This window comes from Ceratina calcarata, unplaced genomic scaffold, assembly GCF_001652005.2.
Source record: "Ceratina calcarata isolate Rehan_Ccalc_2016 unplaced genomic scaffold, ASM165200v1 scaffold78.2, whole genome shotgun sequence".
Classification (NCBI taxonomy): domain Eukaryota; kingdom Metazoa; phylum Arthropoda; class Insecta; order Hymenoptera; family Apidae; genus Ceratina; species Ceratina calcarata.
In genome coordinates, this window is record NW_017179105.1 from 1,837,946 (window position 1) to 1,858,094 (window position 20,149).

Sequence of the window (20,149 nt, forward strand, 5' to 3'; positions counted from 1 at the left end):
CACGTAAGGGAATTCAATGTCACGACTCGCGAGCCGAGTTGAAAGAACGTGCACTACCATTCACGGCGGACTAGTCGACCGTGTTCAGACGAGAGCGAGACGAGAGAAGGAGAGAGAACAAGTCGGCGAAGGCAGGGGAAAAGAAGGAGAAGACTCCCCGGTAGATGGAATGAATAATCCCGGCGAACCTCATCTCCCTTTCCGTGATCGGGCCCGGTGCACCACCTCCCGTAGGCGTACTTCCGGCGGACGCCTAAATTTAGGCCTCGCAACCTCTCCCCTTTCGACCGTTCCTGGAGAGGGAGAGAGAGAGAAAGAGAGAGAGAGAAAGAGAGAGAGAGAAAGAGAGAGAGAGAAAGAGAGAGAGAGAAAGAGAGAGAGAGAAAGAGAGAGAGAGAAAGAGAGAGAGAGAAAGAGAGAGAGAGAAAGAGAGAGAGAGAAAGAGAGAGAGAGAAAGAGAGAGAGAGAGAGAGAGCGCAAAGTGAGGCGGTGGAACTGTAGGACGCGAGAGAAGAAGACGAGGAAGAGCAGGGAAGGAGAGGTACGCACGGTGGCCGGCTGTCCGGCAGGCTGACAGGTTTACAAGGAAGGTAAGGCAAGACGAGGCAAGGCGAGGCAAGGTAAGCAGGCGAGCGCTAGGCAGGCAGGCAGGCAAGCAGGCAGGCAGGCAGGCAGGCGAGCAGACAGGCAGGCGAGCAGGCAGGCAGGAGGGCTCCCCGGGCTGAAGAGCAGCTACGACACACACCGTCACGCATTCACCCTCGTCCGATCCCAGACCTGCCTGAACTCTTTTTCCCTTGGTCCCTTCTTTACCCTCCTCCTTTCCCGCCGCGTAGCCGAGCCGAGCCGAGCCGACTCGAACTGCCTGCTTCGCCTGCATGCCTGCCCCTGGCTGGCTGCCTGCTCGCTTTTCGCTCGCCTGCTTCCACCACCGTCACCGACGTCGTCACCGTCGCCACCACCACCTTCATCGTCGTCGACCATCGCCACCGTTCTTCTCTCGCTCGCTCCTTCGTCCACCTTCTCGACCCTTCGCGCGTTTCGCTTCGTTCTGCTCCGCTCCGCTCCGCTCTGTTCGCCCCCCTGCTTCGACGTCTTCTTCCCTGCGTAGCTCGCTCCTTCTTTCCCACTAGTACTCTCTTCCCGTTCATCCTTCGATCACCGTCTCGCTTCCACCGCGTCGTCGATCCGTCTCGTTTCCTCGGGGTTCTTCGCGGGTTCCCCTCACCGCTACGCCGCAGTCGTTGCTCGCACGCCGAGCCGAGCTGTACGTGCCGTCTGGCCCCTTTTCCCCGTACTCTCTCTGCGATCCGCCATCTCCACCGACTCCTCTTTCTCCTTCTGCTCCTCTTCTTTCTCTCGCCTCGCCATTCTCGTTCTCCGTCCTCCCCTCGCCGTCGCCTGTTCCTCTTCCTCTTCTTCCCGTCGCCGATTTCTCCCTACCCCCGGCCTCGCAGGTCCCCTCGGGCGGCCCTGCGCCCAGGGGTGAACGAACCTACTAAATGACGGCCATGAAAACAGCCGAAGCTCGGGCACGAAGGATGAAGGAAGTCACGGACCGAACCCGCGGGAAGATCTTCTTCTCCTTCCTCCTTCCCTTCTTCCTTTTCGCCAGCTGCCCTCGCTTCTCTCTCCCGCCGCGATCCCTTCTCTCTCTCTCTCTCTCTCTTTTCCGCTCTCCTCTTCATCTTCGTCCCGTTTCGTTGCCGATTCGCTTTTCGTCGTTCACTCGATTTTCTTCCTCGATCATCCCCACCTGGTACCTCTTAACCAGCGCAGCGATTCGCGCGAAGCCGGTCGATCAACGAAAGCCCGAACGATTTTCCGAGAAGAAATAGATCGGACGTTGCGACTTTGCCGACGTTTCTTCTCACGGATCGCGATAACGAAGATGCATCACGGAGAACGAAAATTGATCCAAGAACAAAGGCCGCGGTTGCCAATGTCGAGTCTCGTTTCTTCTTTTCTAAACGAGCGATGGTGCGATCGAGCGATCTTGAGAATCGATCGGGACGAGGCTAACGTCGGTCGATTTCAAAGTACAGTCGCGAGCTCCAACGATATATACGTACGTCCGCGGAAAAAGGGTTTGCGTCGCTGCGTTCTATAATCATCGTCGTCGTCGTCGCGCCGCACGGTAGTAGCGGGAGCACGTAAGCGTGGAAAACCGTCGGGGAAACCTTCGAATAGGAATTACCGAGTCAGTGTGTCTCGTCGACGCGGCCGACTACCCTCGAATAGGCATCGTGCCGGAAGAACTCGACGGCGGAAGTTCGATTCTCAGGATCGATTCCGTATGCAGTCGGGCGTGGGTGCGTGCGCGTCTCGACGACGAGACGACCGAACGAACGCGCGAGAGCTCCCGTCATTCCGCACCGATCTTTCCAATTGTGCCGGAACAAAACGATCGCTAACTAATTCGACGCCTCCACTAAACGAGTTTCAAGCATCGTGTAACGCTCGCTCGTTCGCTATAAGAAAAAAAACTTCATCACTGGCCGACGTTTCCAGTTAATCGTTAAAGAACTTATTTTTGGAAATCGTTTTTCCGTCGTTCGAACGAGCACGCGTTACGTAATCCGACGACGATGAGAACTCGTTGCGAGATCATGGCTCGTAAACGGGCGGGAGTCGCGTGAGCGACTCGCGCGCGCGCGAGCACGTCGAGATGACTCGTCTCGGGACGATTTTGCTCGAGATGGTTTTTGTCGAACCGATGCGAGCCGAGGCGACGCCTCGCGCGGAAAAATGTTCCCTTTTTCGAGGATGAATTTCGCGAACGAGCGAAACAACGGGGAAAACTTGTCCCGGGTTTTTGTCCGATTGCCGGGACCTTTTTTGTCCGGGGAACGAAGACTCGCACCGGCTAGGCAAACGCCGGTCGACTTTTTTTTTGCCGAAGGAACGGTAATTTGCTTCCGTTTATAAAGGCGTAACGCTGCGAGCGCTTCAGGATTAGACCCCGCGCAACCGGTCTCACCGGCGTCACACGAGGCCTTTGCGTGGATATCGGTCTTGCCGTAACTTTTTCTCGCGCGCGCCAAGTATTTTTATTAGTTTACATGAAATTAAACCCATTTCCTTCCGTTCTAATAAATAAAACAGCTAATAATAGCCAGGAGAGGCTCCCGGAGGTGAACGCGAACACGCCTCGCCTCGCCCCGTCCGCGTCCCTGGCTCTTTCTCTCGCTCTCTGCCCTGTCGCCTAAGAACGTTATTGGTTCTTTTTCATCGTTGCGTCAAAAAAGGATCCTCCTTTTAGAGCCGAGCTGCTAGCTTCCCTGTTCGCCGCGCCGATAAATTGACCCTTTATCCTCGGATTTTTTCCACCGTAATATCGGACGCCGCTTCTCGAACCGCCAACACGCGTTCGCGGTTTCGTGCTCGAAACTCGAATGCGCGTGGGAAATCATCGCGTTATTTATAACGAAACTGTACGACCTTTTCGAAGATGTCGCCGATCGAAATCGGTTCGACTGTAAACTAAATCCCTCGGATCGCCGCTCTAAACGTACGCGGAGGAAAGTAATCGATGCTGCCGGAAACGATCGTCGAATTACGAGCGGAAGTTCGCCACAAGCGTTCCTCACTTCGGTTGGGATTTCGTTTCGAGGAGAAACTGGTAAAGAGTGGCAGCCTTATGGGACTTTGTGTCGCACGAAAAAGTCTGCAATCTTTGACGCTCGAAAGGAAGAAACGGGCCTCGGGTCGTAAAAGAAGACCGACCACGGTCGGACCTCTTCCCTTCAACCTTCCGTATTTCGCTCAGACTCTTTGCTCGCAGTGGCACCCTCGCTACGCCGAGGTCTCGTTCGTCCCCCATTTCGCCCGCGATTGTTTCCGGATCGAACAGCCATGGGAATCGAGCTCGATAATCTTAATCCAGTGGTCGCCGATGATCGATCAACGATAGAACTCGAATTAAAGTTTAAATCGGTGTTAAACGAATCGCCTCGAATCACGGTTCGAAACTTTGTTCCGTTCCTCTCGGACGAATCGATGTCGTTCCGTTCCGACTCGTTTAATTTTATGAGTCGCCCGGTCATTAACCAACAGAGAATATGCTGATTATCCGTGATTAGGATTCCGCGCGATCATCGTCGACTTTTTAACGACGCCACTTAAAACTTGAGACTCGCTCTCGTTTGCATTCTCGGCATCGATATTAATATTTCCATCGACTTTCCTAAATCGCGAGGCAAACATCGGGAATAAAGGCGCGAACGTATGACTGATCTTAGAAGACGGGTAAAAATATGATAGCATCGGTCTTGATTTCACCTTTGAACGGTCTCTCGACGTTTCCTCTGGGGCTGTTCGGATCCCTTAGGAGAGGAATGCGGCCAAGACGGACTCCTTGAAGTTCAGTAAGAGCCGCGTTACTAGCATACACGTGCGGTCAAACGAGCCATTGTCTCATTACCGATGTCAGTACGCAGAGAGAAACTTAGGAAGAGAGAGACAGAGAGAGAGAGAGAGAGAGAGTGACGAAGATCTACGAAGAAAGAGAGACGGAAGGAGGTATGTATCGTAACGGGGACTGGCTTCGTCTCGACCCGTCTGCGAGCACTGCCTTCGTCATCCCCTCGCTGCTTAATCCTCCCCCGCGAGCAAGGGAAGGTGCGATAACAAGCCACCGCCGAGCTACCTTCTTCCCTAGCTATCGCCGGCTCCGTGTTCTAGGACCTCTCGAGACGGGAGAATGTGCGCACTCGCGCTCTCCCGTCAACGAGAAAGAATTCAGGCCGTACGTGGCCATACATCGCGCGGAACCGTCGCCCCGCTTGCGCTTTCACCCACCGCCAGCCACCCCCGTCCCGTCCGTCCCCCGACCCAGCTAGGAGCCGACGCGTCAGGCCGAAGCCCGAGATCGAGACGACGCTCGGGATATTTGGAACGAGGATTTTAGGTCACGATAAACACCTCCTCCGAGAAGACGCGTCGCGTCGCGTCGTCCAAAAGCTTCCACCGTTACGTCACGTCCCACTAGACGTTACGTACCCTCCTGCTGGTGAACACCAGATCGGAGCGATTGAACGAATCTCGCGTTAAGCGCGCACCGAACGTAAGACGGAGCCGCGTTAACGATTATCTCTCCTCCGACGTGATTAATTAATTATCGAACGAACGCCTCGGTTTCGTCGGAGGGGAAAAAATTGGAGCGATCATTAGTGGACGGCCCTTTGAACGTCCAAGGGGTTTGTTAAAACGCCGGTCTTCTTGCCGCTCGCGGGTCCGCGCGGATTGGCCTCATCGATACGTAGGTCAACTTCGAACCTGTAATTGCGGCCAGTCCATTCTCCGCGTACACGGAGGCGAAATAAGCGAAGGACCCTTTGAGGCAGATTCACGCGTAATTACAGCTGACAAGCTTAAAGCGGCGGTACTCGAATAAACTGAATTTCGGGCGGAGTGCCACTTCAGAGGAGAGGCAGCCAGCCCAGGCCAGAGAGCCGGAACTGCTCCGGCGTGCCGGTGTGCTGCTGCCGTTCCGCGATGCGTCCGACGAAACGCGTGAACAGGTTGCTATAGATAGCGGGTGAGCACGTTGCACCGTTTCAAAAGCACCGGGTTTAAACCGGGCGTGGGACCACAGAGAAACGCGAAAAAGGATAGCCCACTGCGCTCTTTACGACAAAAGTCGTTTCTCTTTGCCGCCTCGTTCGTTGTTATCGCGTTTCACGACCTCGCGCCGAGCAAATTGGCGCGCGTCGACGCCTCTGATTTTGAGCGATACCTCGCTCGATTCAGAAAAATACTATCCTCTGGGAAACCTTTTGTCATTACGTTTCGTTTCTCGCTTTTAATTGACGGCCGCGTGATATTTTTCTAGATTTGGGGAAAAAATGACGAATCCAAAGGAATCTTGTAAGTGCTTCCGCTGCCTCCGACGAGGAAGCTAGGCAAAAGGCTAGCGACGCGAGGAAAGAGAAACGGAGTAAAGGCGAGGGAAGCGAGCACTTAGCTGCGGAAGAGGAGGAAACGCGGAGAAGAGCGATCACGCGAGGAAGAGAGACAAGGAAGAAGGTCGTGACTCTGGTAGCCTACATCCAAACGCGGTTATCTCGTTCCCTCCCTCGATGTCCTGATGCCTCGCCGCAACGGCGCGGCGCGCGGCGTGCCGCGCGTGTACTTACGCTCCTTTCCTTCCCTCGCGCTCCCTGCCCGTTACGCCGACGTTAACGACCCTTAACCATACGGCCTGGCCTTCCTTTAACCCTACAACCGGCGATACGGGTTTCGTTAAACGGCCGTCCACCGTTTCCCGATCTTATCGTCTCGCCGATGAAACGTCACGGCCGGGACGATCGCGATAAACCGGCGTGGCGCCGCCCGGCGACTCGCGGGCCTACGTCCACATCTCGCGCTTTACTCTATTTATAGCGATGTCCCGTTTCGCGTACACGTTCCTACCCAGGTCAGCGCATACGCGTTTCGTCCCCGTCAATGGAAGAAAAAGATCGCCGCCTCGCCTGAATCTCTACGCGATTCCAGTACGCCGTAGTTTACCGACCCGGTGGCAGCTAGTTCGAAGAGAAATCCCTACTGGAGCGGATCGATCGGCGAGAAAAAGGGAGTCGAGAAGGTGCAATAAATATTAACAGATTCGCGGTGCCGAAGCTATATCGCGTCGTCCGCTCAATTATTCATGAAAGTATCGCTGGAAGCGGTACAGTCGGTCCCGGGCAGCAGATATCTGTCTCTCTAGTTACACGCGAATCGATACGATGCATAATTGTACCCGCTAACGCAAGATTCTTACGATTTTACGTCGAAGTAGAGTCAGACGTCGCGGTCAGACAAAAGACTCGCCGATGGAACTCGAAAACGCGTCAAGTCCCGTCGTTGCGTCGGTGAATTCGGGCTTGTGACGGGTCTAATCGCGAAAGGGCGAACCGTTTCTTGTAATTTAATACGTGCACGACAATGCGCAAACACAGATGGCCTGCAGGCCGAATGCGAATTTAATATTGCCGGGATTTCACTTGCAAAAGTGTCGGGGGATTTCGCGATTGAAATGCATCGTAATATTATCATCCGCCGTAATTTCGGTAATGCAGCGGCACGTGAATTACGCACGGATCCATAACGGCACGCCATCCCGCAACGATGTAATTCCAGATACGGGGCGGCATGAAAATATTCCCACCTCGTGAAAACGTATAACTCGCAACCCGTGGTTTTTCACGCCGCGAAAGCCCCCGCGCCGAAAAACAAACTAATTCATTTTTATTTAGCTGCTCATATTACATATTCCATTGTGCGATTTCACCTACGCGCCGGAGAAAGTTTGAGAATGTACTTTTATGAGGTCGAAGGTGAGGGGGAATTCGAATTTGGTGGAGCCACGTGGGAGCGAAGCGCAGGGCGCGCGGGTGGATCGTGTTCCGGAGTCGGAGCGTGGAAGCCGGACGCACGCACCGCGAAGACGCACTCGCGACCGGTGCGTGCGCGCATAGGCGCGAAACGCGGGAACGTCGAGGAGAAGCGTACGTATACCGAGCGAGAATGTACTCGATGCAACGACGCACGCCGGCAATACGGCGGTTAGGTTCGGGTTCGGTACGTGGCGTAGGACGTGCGTGGCACGCAGGGTGTTGGTGTAGGTCCAGGGCCCGGCTCGGCCAATGAGGGGCCGGGAATTCGTGGCAGAACAGCGAGCATGCCGGCCAATCGCGGGGCCCCGGCTCCCCGGGGTTACTGACCTGGCCAACGCGTTAAATATCCCATCCTGAAAAATATCCTGCCCTCTTCGTCGCGCGGCCACCGACCGACGAAGACGCGGCTACACGCGTGCAACACGCGTACACGTACGGAAAGGGAAAAAGAGGGAAACACCGAACGCGAACGAGGGGTATGGACGTACGAAGGGAGATAGACGAAGAAGCGCGAGGGTTCCCCCCCGGGAGAAAGCGAGACGAAGGAATAAAGCGAGAAACGGCGAGAGAAAGAGAGGAGAGGAGAGGAGAGGAGCGTGTACCCCCTTTGTTTGCACGGCCGCGTTCGACCACGTCCTCTCTCTCTCTCTTTTCGTTCCTCCTTTCTTCTTCTCTCTTCTTTCGTCGGTTCTCTCTCCGCACGCATATTTCCTACTACTCCCCGTGGCTTCGTATTTCATTGATTAGTATTGCCCATTAAAAGGATGCCTTTATTTCGCCGCTGTTCCATTCCCTGGGATCGACGCTTCCCTTCCACCCCCGTCCCGTTCTACGGTCTCCCTTTTCCTACCTCTGTCCGCGCGAGTCTTTCCTCCCAACACGTTCTTCGCTACGTTCCCTTCCTTTCCATTCCGTTCCTTCGCCGTTCATCGCGCGTCGCCTAAGCGAAACGAGGCCGAAGCCGTGGCTTCGTTTCGGCGGCACAACGTATTACGAGATTCCATTCGCTTTTATATTTTCAGGGTTGCTCTTAATAACGTTTTACATCTCGTTTGACTCATTGTTCCCGTCGCGCATCATTTCACGAGACTGCAGGGCCTTGTTCAGATCTCTCACTTTCCCAGTTTCCCCCATCGCGTTGAAATCAGTCTACATTTTTTAAATAGTATATCTAAAAGACAAATCGTGGCATAGCCATCGTCAGGTGGCCGTTGCTTATGAAGTTGATTCGGACGAGAGCGAAGACGCGATCGAGTCGGAAAGGGAGCACCCGGTATACGACCGGAAAGCACGAGTCCACGCACGCACGTCACCGGGAACGAACGTATCGCCGCTCGTGCGCACAATTGCAGACTGACAGAGAGGTCTCTTGGCCGGAAGCACGTAGTAATATGCGTAAAAATATTATTAATGAACGCGGTGGGGCGTCACACCGCGCAGATCGTCCCGCTTTCGATTCACCGTCCGGAATCGTCGTCGATCGAGCAAACCCATAAGGCGATTCGGGAAAACATGCCAACCAGGGTAAATCGAGCAATCGTACAATCGATTATAGAAAATTGACTCGTTGAGAGTGCGTTATATTTATAAATGGAATGAAGGACCTTAGGCGTCTTTCACCGAATAACCGGGAGGGGAAGAGAGGCGTTGTTGCTGCGATGGCTAAAGTTAAAATCGGCCGCGAAACGTGCGTGGCTCTTTGAGGCGAGGCAAAGAATCTGATGTCGGCCCGATACGGCGCAAATGGTGCGTGACGCGATAAAGGGTTAAATTTTCTATGGTGCCACGTCGTCGGGTGGAAAAAGACACAGGCCAGCCGGGATGACATTCGTCGCCTCTTCTTTTTTTTTTTCTTCTTTATTTCCCGCACGGTAGTCGACTCGGTTCCAGAAGCGGTTGCGCTCGCTACGGAGTTCGTTACGCGTTTGCGGCGAGCGAAAGAGAGAGGAAAGGCGAGCGGAGAGAGCGAGAGCAGGGCCACTAAGGCGGCCCAACCCTTGTGGACTTTTGTATCGATTACCTATCGGTTGGGCGAGGTTTCGTCCCGGACACTCGTAATTTTAGCGCAAATATTCTCGCGCTAATTGGAGCGATCCACCGATCGCTATGCATCCCGAGAATCGAACCTCCTGGCTTTACCGTGAAACGGATCTCGAGACGATCCGCTTATATCATCAGCAATACGTGGCTCGCTGATATTCACGAGATACATAGTCGAGTCGACGAGATGGCAGTCGAAAACGGATCGAAGGTGATAGAGTTCGTGGCACGTTTCTGTGTTTCCTTAATTTTTTAGCGAACACGCGCGTAGAATAAATTCGTAGGCAGTTTAACGGATTCCACTCGAATACGATCCGGGGGGGGGGGTGCTTGACGGTGCTCGTAAAATTAACCGAAGTTCGTATTCGAATCGCGAGAACGGGAAACGAGCCTCTTCGCGGGACGAGCGGCTCGCGACGCAGCTTCGTCTGGCTGGTCTAAGGGCCAATTTTCGTCGTCGACGACGACTGCGGCAGATAGCAAATGGCGCGCAAAGATGGACGCTTTAAAATTTCAAATTCCGGCCCGCGATCTGCAAGTCAACGTCGAAAGCTCAAACGCTTAACCGTGGGCGGCGGAACGAGAATAGGGACGGAACGGTGCGGCGACGGGGCAAGACGCATAAAAATGCCCGTCGATATTTGCATTCGAGAATATCTCCCGTCCTCGATACTCGAGCGTTCCCTCTCGAATATAATCGTCGACCGGAGAACGTCGCTTCCTCTCGAAACTTCGTACCTTTGACCGACCGACGAAAAAATTCTGGCGGCCTCTTATTTTTTCACTTCTCATAATTGGTAATTAAGTCTTAACGAAGACTACGTAGCGACGCGTATGATTTATTCTTTCTTGATTTCCACGTGAACACGCCCGGACGTTGCTAATAAATTCTAATGCGATCACGGCAGTTTAGCAGATCGCGTAACTTGTTTGCCGTTACATGCGTCGAATAAGCCGCTTAATTGTTTAATAATAATGGTAATAGTATCGGCAACAAATAGACGACGGATAAATAGAAGCGAGTAAATCGCATCGATCGCGCGCTCGGCATCGAGTCTCCTCCTCTCTAGCTACATTATCGGGGAAATTAATTGTCGCGTTCATGTTTACATCCCCCGAAACCGACGTCCGACCAGCTTTTTCGACGCTACGGTTCCGAACAATAGGTAGTTTCGAAACAGCCGGCTTATCGCAACTCATCCGGAATCGAGCTTTGAAACCGTTCAATTTACGATTTAACCTCGAAACGACCTGCGCTATACTTTCTCCGCTTTAACTTTTCCCAGTTGACTGCGAGGACGCGTGTCACGCGATCGATTGTTTCACGTGACTTTGCGTCTCGCGGAACAATTTTTAAATTTCTACCGATCGGTGAGCGTGTCGCGCGAAAAATCGACGACGAACGCGCGAATAACTCTATCACGGAGACGACGACGACGACGACGGTACGCTGAAAGTGGGCTGCCCGGCAGACCGTCTCGGTAAGCCGATTATCCACCTAAATACGAAGCCAGAGAGATGCATGTGGCTTAAATTGGCATTGTTTCCTCTCGGCTCGGTCTACCTCCGCCGCGGCGCCGCACCCCCTTCTCGCGATTTTTGAACGTTGAACCGGTGAAAACCCCGTTCTCTCATTCGTACTTTCATTCGTTTCTTTTCAATGGTCGGTAAAAATCTGCAGTAATGGTACGAGTGATCAACGGCACTTCCATTATTAATTTCAGAAGGCTAGCGCGGCGAAGGGAGCGTCGAAAATGGCGAGGACATCGGCGACGAAAAGTCGGTCTACGCCACGCGGCGAATCAACGATTTACGAGTTGCATCGCGCGCGACGAGGATCGCGCGCACCGAGATGGACGAAGAACAGTGCCGAGGGAGCGGTCAGAGGCGGCGGGGAGGTAGGCACGCGATTTTTCCGCGGGCGGGATTTTGAAACCTGTTTGAGCGCTTTGAAATCTAGAGAAATAGAGGAGTGGAGACCAAAGCCGAGCGGGCAGGATCGGGTGCGGAGGCTTCGCCAGCTGGGATAAGTGCAACGACTCGAGGAGGAAGAAGAGACGCGAAGAGGAGAGAGGAAAGGGCTGCGAAAGATGGCCCGACGAGTCGAGATGTATACGCGGTAGAGGACATCGGCAAAAAGTAGTTCGACGTTCGTTGTACGCGCCGCCGCGCCGATTCTCTTTCTCCTTCTCTTTATTCCCTTCTTCGCGTTTGCCGGTGCTTCTTTCGATCCGCCGGGCATTGCATCGCTCGATTCTCTTTCTCTCTCTCTCTCTCTCTCTCTCTCTCTCTCTCTCTCTCTCTCTCTCTGTACGCGGTCCGGCTGAACGTATGTAGATCGGCAGACGCGACGCGACGCGGCGTGCACGCGGGATATTGGGTTTCTCGTACGTTACATACGTATTACGTGTACATACTTGTTAGTTAAAAGCACAGGACCGTGTCTCGTAGTAAAGTGCTACTTATAGATAAATCAGTATACGTAGAATATCAGAATATCTTCTGTTATTCGGTATTTTATAAATAAAGACGAGCGAGTGAAATTCTCGTACCCACTATTACCTACCATACGTTACGAACGAGCTCGTTACGAGAGAACCCCGTCATTTTACATTTCCTATACGACACAGAGAAGTCTGCGAACCGGCTGTTACGAGTCGCAAATTTATTTCATTTATAAAGTGACGAGACCTGCCTCTGGGTTGGATCGTTCAAGGCCGAGGGGTTCGGAAATTTCGAAATTCCTCGACCCGCTGTTAATCGCATTACGCGATAACATCGACCACAACCACCTGACGCTTGTAGTATCGCGCGTTAATTATCGACGCTTTTCTAAGTAGAGTACGAGACGGGTTTTTGAACGTTGCCACTGTCGTAATGTTCGTCGCTGGATTCTCTCGAACTGGGTCATGGGACGGTTGGCTAGGATCTCGTCTCCAGCGCTCCTTTAAGCTGATACTTCAACAGTATTTGAAGTTCACCAGATTTTTCTCTCACGAACGGACAGTCGTTCCACGATGAACTCCAGTTTCTGCAAAGGGTAGTTTGCACGCGCGTTTCAGAGTGGTTCCCATCGACGAATCGGAGATGCACGACGCGCAACGAGGGCCGTCGGTTTTATTAAGCTTCGGCCGCTCTTCTCTGGCGGGCGTAAAAAAATCCGTAAACATTCTTTATTTATCCGGGGGTTGAAGTTTCGCGGGGATGCCGCCGCGCCGTTACTTCGCAGCAGCCGTTCAAAAGGTCCTCGCGGTATTACCACAGAGACGGTCCGCGAGGTCGTAAAAGGTTGCGCGCCACCGACATAAAGCGTTTAATGTGCAACTCTTGAAATTCTATTTGCACCAGCGACTCCGTTCCCCGTTCCTGTTCCCGTTCCCGTGCAGGTGGCGTCATCTGCCACGGGCAAACAACGCATCCTCGCCTCCGCTGTTCCCACCTGTGACCGGTATCGCCTTCGGAACGCACTCCATCCCCCACGATTTCGCCCCTTACCCTCTTCTCCCTTCCTATTTTCTCCTTGACACGTTTCCTCCGTCGCGGTCCTCGCGATGCGTGCCAAGGATCCCGGCGAAGAAAAACTGCGAATTGCCATCCATCTTCTCGAGGTTCTTCGCCAACTTCTTCCGCTCGACGACCGTTTCTATAAATCCTGGCGGAATACTTTTCGGGAAAACGATCCGCGATGAACAAACGTCCTCCAAACGCAATTCTGTCACTGCTCGTCTCGTTTCAACATTTAGAATCAACCCTCTGAAAATCACTTTCGATTTTCTTTACGTACGCGCGTAAGGGTCGACAAATTCTGCGTTCGCCGCAGCGGCGCCATTAATTTTTCTCCTCTTTTCGATCCAATGCGATGCATTCTTTCCCTCCCCGTTGTTTTCGGACCTGGCTCTACCGAGCACGTTGCTTTAGGTCAGTGCCGTCTCCGTCGTCCCTTGCCCCTCCGATTCGCTTCGGCTCGGGGATCGCGCACGGTGCGTCCTCTTCGTCGCGCGCAAACGACCAAGCGTCCGACGAGACCGAGACGCCGAGTCTTTCTTCGAGAGAAACGAAGAGGAGGAAGAAGAAGAAGAAGCGAGCGAAGACGAAGAGAAGCCCGGGGACCGTGAGCGCGTAGTGGTAGAACGAAAGGGCCTACCGAAGTAGAAAAAGGACGGAGCCGAGAGGGAACGAGCGGTTTAGGGAGGGGTGAGGAAACCGGCATCGGTCCTTGGTCCGTCCCGGAGTTCTTCGACTCGTGCTCGACTTTTTGGGCCAACCTGCCCTTCTGCCTTCTCGCCCCGTTACCCCTCGGTCCCCCGATCTTCGGTCTTCCAAGCGGCAGTGGCGGGACCCGGCCGGCCGGTCCGGTCCAGTCCGGTTCGGTCCCCGTTCTCGTCGGCCCTTTCTACGGTCCCAACATCCTCCGAACCGTCTTCGGACGATCGTCCACCTGGCTCCCTCTCCCTTCCTTCTCGCCGCGCCATTTTTCTCCCCTCGCGAAACTTGCCCGATGCTCGCCCGACTTTCGATTTCGTTCGTACCTCTCGATCCGCCCGGATCTTTTCTTCCTTTCAAGCGCAATTACCAGACGCGTCCAATTCGTGTCAACGAGTTTCCGTACAGTTCGTTCTCTTTTTTTGCGAAATTCCGCGGCTCCATTTGCACTCGGCTCCGCTCGTTACCGGCCAGCATTTGAATTCGTTTGCATACTTCGTTCCAGATTGCCGTTCGCTATTGACTTCTTCCTATTTTCGCATCGGCATTGCTCTCTCGACGTTCGGATAGTTAAACGCATAAATCGTTGTACTTGTCCGAATTCGAAAATCGAGAATAGCCGGATTTCTATACATCGGCCCTTTTCCCGCGATCTCTCCGTCGCGCGGCGTCACAGGAATCGCTCGCGCGACTTTCATTACGCGACGTCGAAACGATTCTAAATTGCACAGTTTCGTAATGCCGAAGAAGAGCCGCGCCGCGCCGCGGGGGAATGCGGGGCACGGAAAAAGCGTGCAAAGAACCTCTTTTTGCACGACCGGCGCATCTGTCGAACGCGCTCACGCACCGAGTTACTTTTAAGCGAAAACTGGAGCGGCCGAACGTTGCCAGAGTTAAATATATAGTCGGACTCCTCTCCTCTCGCGAGACTGCAATCGTAAATAAAAAAAAAAAAATTCGCCAGATTTGATATTCATCGAGACTGGAGGATCGCCTTATCGGAAAGCACGAGTACGTGGTTCTCGGTTTAATTCGGGCCAACGTAAAGACGCGACGATAATCCCCGGAGCGCGCGATAAATCCCGGTAAGAATTCGGCGAGGGTGTAAGCTCGCTCCTGTTCGATAACGTCATTCACTCGGCTCTGGAAGATTCATCGGTTCTGCAAAGGGTCGGAAGCCCCGCGACGTCGGAGTCTCGCTTCGGAGAGCGAGAGAGAGAGGAGGAAGCCCTCGCATTGACGGTAGTCGGGGCCCGTCGACGTTACCTGGGCGGAATCGGCGGCAAGCGCTACGTAGATGACACTAACCATCGGTGCTGGTATATCCGTCGGTTAATGGCGTCGATAGTCGCCGTTGATGACGACGACGGTGGATGCATGGTGGTAGCAGCTGTCGTTACCCAGAGGCAAGCTTGCTCGTGACTAATCCTGCATTCCGATTCACCATAACCTGTCCTTCGTGCCCACCCCTATACGTATAACGCGATCCCGATTAAACGGACCCTGGGTTACCCTAGGCCTGTCATCCGGCTGCTACAAGGAAACCCGAATCGATACCGCGCGTGCCACGTCGACCCACTAATTCTCCTCGTTTCGCTCACTACGTACCGCACGTATAGACGGGGCTTGGCCCACAGCGTCGTCGAGCCACTCCGTTCGCCTACTTTTTCCCCGTGACGCTCCCCAGAAAAGGAGAATATCGAACGAATCTTTGATCGGCGGCGTTATCGTACAATTCTATCTGACTGTTATTCTCAACGAACAACGTTCAAAGCTAACATCTTTTTTATTAAATTTGCGAGCCTGCGAGGACGCGTGCCTCGAAGAGGGGTTCGACTCGGAAAAAATAGAGCACGGCTACGGTAAATGTCGAGTGCACATTTTTTCCCAACCTCCCTTTCGATCTAACCCTTCCGTTCCCGAGCCAGTGGAGACCGTGTGCTTTCGAAAAGGAGGATCGGGTCGAGCGATGCGGTTCGACGAGGTCAATTAAAAACACCTCGTTCCGGTGCGATGCGAGCCGAGGAAGGCGAGCAGCAGTCTGGCTTTCTCGATCCGTCAGGCTTATTATCCGCGCAACGAGTGTAACGAAAACACGCCGACTTTCCATCTCGTGTTATCTTCTCCCTTATTATCGTCCTCGATTCCCGGCTGATTCGTTTTCCCGTTTCTTCCGCGCTCCTCTCGTCGCCCGTGACCATGTAACGCACTCGAGTCGTCAGTTTTTCCTCATAGCCAAAGACTCGCGTATACGTCTTATCTACTTATCGACCTCCTTTATTCCTCTGCTAATATCGTCGGCCTACGACGACTTAACGAAATATTTTCATTGCGCTCTTTGCCGGCGGCCGGGTCGGCGAACGGATGTCGTCCCGCGGTAGATATTAAAGTGAAATCAGCGGGAAAACGTCGGGTTAATATTTCTGCCGACGACGACGAGCCCTTGGACGAGCACCGACGGCCGCCTCTCTTCGCTTTTGCTCCTCTTTCGACGATGAGAAAAGGGCAGAGATAAAGGCACCGCGGACGGATAAGGAGAGACGATGCGACGAACGGGAGGGCGGAGGCCGCCGAGGGGGAAAGGAATTAAGCACGGCGAAAAGGCGAAACTCTTCGGCAATTTTCTTTCTTTCAGAACGCGGAGCGCTCGCCGCGAACATACCGTAATTGTGTACTTTGTGCTCGCGCTTCGATCAGCGTTCCGTAACGAGTTGTCATACGGCGCAAAAACACGGATCGATACCGTGTGCATTACGGCCGCGTGTAACGACGCTCGCTTGCGTGTGTGCGTCCGGCTCCGGCTATCACGGTCTCTCTTTCTCTCCTTCCGAGTGCGACACGCGCCAACCACTGTACCTGTGGACACACCCGTGTGTACAGCACGTCGAAGCCTCAAGTGTAAGCATGCGACCGAATATGTCACCGAGCGATGAGCATTCGTCCGAGCCGTCTCCTTCCGAATTCGAACGCGCGAGACGATTGATCGATCATCATAGTCAGTGAAATTCGAATCCACGTTGATTCACAGACTTAGTAATAGAATAATGTTTCAGATTGCATTTGCTAAATTGCTGTTGCCAATGTTTTATTTTGCACGCAAACCTGCGACCTATTCATAAAATTATGTTACAGTTGTAACAAGTTTGTACGTCGAACGAAGTTGAACAATGTCATCGAACGGCCTAGCACGGCGATTAGACGTTACACGGAAATACATAGCCGGATTGGCTATAGAAGTGCACTAGACTGTAGAGGCGAGAAGTCGCGAGTAGTATCGGCGTTCTTCGTCAGACTTTGCCGGGCGCGGGACAAAAGTAGAAGAGAAGTAGGTGCGCGACGAGAAAGTTTTCGCGGCAGGCGGCAACAAACTCGCAAACTATTCTACTTGGTAGGTTCGCGGCGGCCGGCCGGAACGGAAGGGTAACCGACTCGGACAGATTATCGATCCAAACTACCGGCACCGATTCTTTTCCTCGCGCTTACCTGTGTCGCTTTTCGATCCGAAAACGAGCGAATCTATTATCCGCGAGCCTCTCTGTTCCCGTCGAATTATGCCTGTCTGTTCGTAAACTTTAAACGAAATAATTGGCACTACTCGCCGTTATTTACCAAAGTACAATGGCTGTTGTACGGACAGAGTTTCGATTGTCCGACTTCGTCGATGAATAATGCGTGTATATAAACGCAGGAGTAAATGAGTTTTTCGTCGATAATTTTTGAGTCACCCGTCATGGGAGCGAACCTCGATACCGTTGCGTTTGTTAACGGTCGTCTTTTGGGAACAAAGTCGAAACCCCTCGCAACTCGGTCGCTGTTGTTTGAGCGAAAAACGCGCATCGACGCGTATGGGTCTGCGAGCGACGAGTGACTCACGTAAATTACACAAACCATAAAAATCGATACCGGCGTGTACCGATTTGAGCCGAGCTCGTTTTTCAACGACCCCACATACTTCCCCCCGATTTTGGCCCCTTTTTCCGTTCTTGATACACCAGACGCGCGCTCTTCACCGAAACAAAAGCCGCGCCACCGCCACAGCCCGCGCTGTTTCGCACAGTTTACAGGAAAAAGTCCGGCCCCAACCAAATGGCCGGGCTACGAAAAAACTCCGGGGCGAAACAGTTTTTTAATTATTTCCAGCGGTGTTTTATTTACCGTCTCGTTCGCCCGTTCGTACGCGGAGGGCAGAGGGTGAAACGAAGGAGAACCCGTCGAGATTCTCTCCGGAAGGCGAACGTTTTAAAGCCAATTAACGCGAAAAATCGACGCGTTGAAACGTGCATTAACCCTACGCCAACGTGGTTCATGCCCAAAAAGTTGGCCAACGAAATAAGCATTTTAATTTTAAAGATTATCACCTCGCAGGTGCAACAATGGAATCGTTTATGAATACATGTTTGATCTTCGAATACAAATTTCATTTCTTCCCAAGAGCGAACTTCGGTTCGATTTTAATTATCCGAAACCGAAGTTCTAAAAATACGTTCGGGGTGAAAAATGTTAAACGATAAAAATGGGACGAGTCTCGTTCGATACGTGGAAATTCTCTCGAAACGAAAGGAAAGGGGAAAACTTTTTTTTTTGCGAAGAATACGCGACAAAGCGAGCGTTTGGTAAGGCGGAGGGACGCGTGACAAAACTTCCCCGAGCAAATCCCGTGGCACCCTTCTTCGATCGGAGCGTCTCCCTCTTTTTGCCGAGCGTTCGTCGGCGTGGTTAGAGACCAGGACCTACCCCAAATCGCCCGTTAGGCCTTTCGGTGGCCACCGGCAGCTGCCGGTGCGTGTCTCGGTCAAAAGTTTCCCGGCCGTCGCGACATCCGGCCCTAACCTTCCGCACAGGGGAACTCGTTGCGTTCACCCGCGCGGCGAAACAAATGTCCCGCAGTTTCGCGTACAGTCGCCCCTAAAATCGCTACTCCGACCATCTCCTTTCTCTTTTATTTCGAATCGATGATTCCAAATCCTTTGTCCTTCGTTTCTCTGACTCTACATTCGATCGATAAATGAAAATGTGTCAAATCTTACGTAGCGTCAGACGTCCGATGGATTCACCGTTGACCTAAAACGGACCGAAGCGAACGTCCGACTTCTCGTTCGACGATTCGCGAGCCGATCGATCGCGACGACTCGAGTTTTTTCGAGGAGTACGAGCGGTTCGTTGTTCGTCTCTGGCCTCGTCGCAAATCCGATTAACCCGACCCGGAGCTGTAAACGGAGAAGCCTCGTGGCTTATTAATGGTCGGCCGGAGACCACCGCCCGCGCCTCCACGCCTCGAGAATCGAAACAAAAACGACCGAAAACGGCGGTTCACGTTCGTGCCTACTCTCTAGGAATTAGAATCGTCCAACTCGAGGAGCGTGACGGGAAGAACGGTTGAAATTCGACGCTTTCCACGGGGCACAGAGGAAACGCATTTTATTCGCCGCCGGCTGCACTTTTAGCCCATGCACGCATGTGTGCGCGCACGCAAGGTCATTGACGCGGTACACTTTTATCGTTAAATATGGTCGGCGATGAGTGGTTTGCACGCGGTCGGATCCCTCGTTACTTTTTTCCTCCTCCGCTTCGTACGCGTACCGGAATCCAGCCAGCCGTCGAATTTCTGACGTTTCCGGTGAACGATATCTTTCGCGCGTTCGCTTTTTCATCGCCCGCGTCGGTCGAAAGACCGAAACTATTCATTTCCCGAGTCGATATCGCGAATTTTCGTAGAGAAACCCGAGGAAATTCCAAGGAGCGACAGCTGGAAGACCGCGTAGTTTCGGACGCGCCGGTACGTAGGTATTCGCGAGTGAACGCGTTTCGCACGCGGCGCGAATTCGAAATCGCGGCTCGCCTCGCGAGGAGGACGAGACTGGCGGTTTACTCATATTCGGTGAGTGACCTGTAACCGCGTCTCGACGACCGGCAGCACCAAACATTTGTCCGCCTACTACGCGAGCTGAAAATATCCGCGCCGAGCCGGACGGGCGAACCGCTTCGTCGTCGTCGTCGTCGTCGTGCCGCGGGCCCTGACCCTTCCCAACGACGTCCAGCCGGTTCTGGTTCTCTCGTCGCGCCGACGAATTTCGGTGCGGAGCTCTCGCTCTCGCCCCGTCTCTGTCCCGACGATTCAACGCCGTTCGCGCCTTCGATCATCACCGTTTCGTGGGGGCCGTGTGCCCTCGGGCCATTGTCCTCTCGTTTTCAAACTTACTCCGCGACTCGTACGCGATACCATCGCCGCGCTCACGCGCAATTATCCGCTCGAAAAGTTCGCCACTTTTTCGCCGGATCCAAACGGGATATCTCGTTGCTGGTATCAAAAGTTATTACGTCCCTTTTTACGAGGCTCGTAAAAAGTTTCCTATCGAAGGGACCATCGGCGGCTTATCAGAATTTCGGTTTAAACGCGTAATTAAACGAGAACGACACGAAGACGACGGAAGGAAGGTGGAGCATCGCGACGAGACACTCGTTGGGTTTTCCATGAAACCCGGAATTACAATAAAACGAGCCGCGTCGGCGAGAACAAAAGCGCGGAA

The 20,149-nt window shown here is 53.3% G+C and overlaps 1 protein-coding gene and 1 long non-coding RNA gene across 2 annotated transcripts in view; one reads left to right on the forward strand and one right to left on the reverse strand.

The window, feature by feature from the left end:
- The window catches only part of LOC113465012 (uncharacterized), a 63,586-nt gene extending 51,977 nt beyond the window's left edge, over positions 1-11,609 (forward strand). Inside the window, exon 2 of the mRNA XM_026818134.1 lies at positions 11,144-11,609. Coding sequence (XP_026673935.1) covers positions 11,144-11,449 — 306 coding nt within the window. The 3' untranslated portion in view covers positions 11,450-11,609. The remainder of the gene's footprint in view (positions 1-11,143) is intronic.
- The window catches only part of LOC113465013 (uncharacterized), a 68,118-nt gene that overhangs the window by 39,481 nt on the left and 8,488 nt on the right, over positions 1-20,149 (reverse strand). The gene's annotated exons all lie outside the window — the stretch shown is intronic.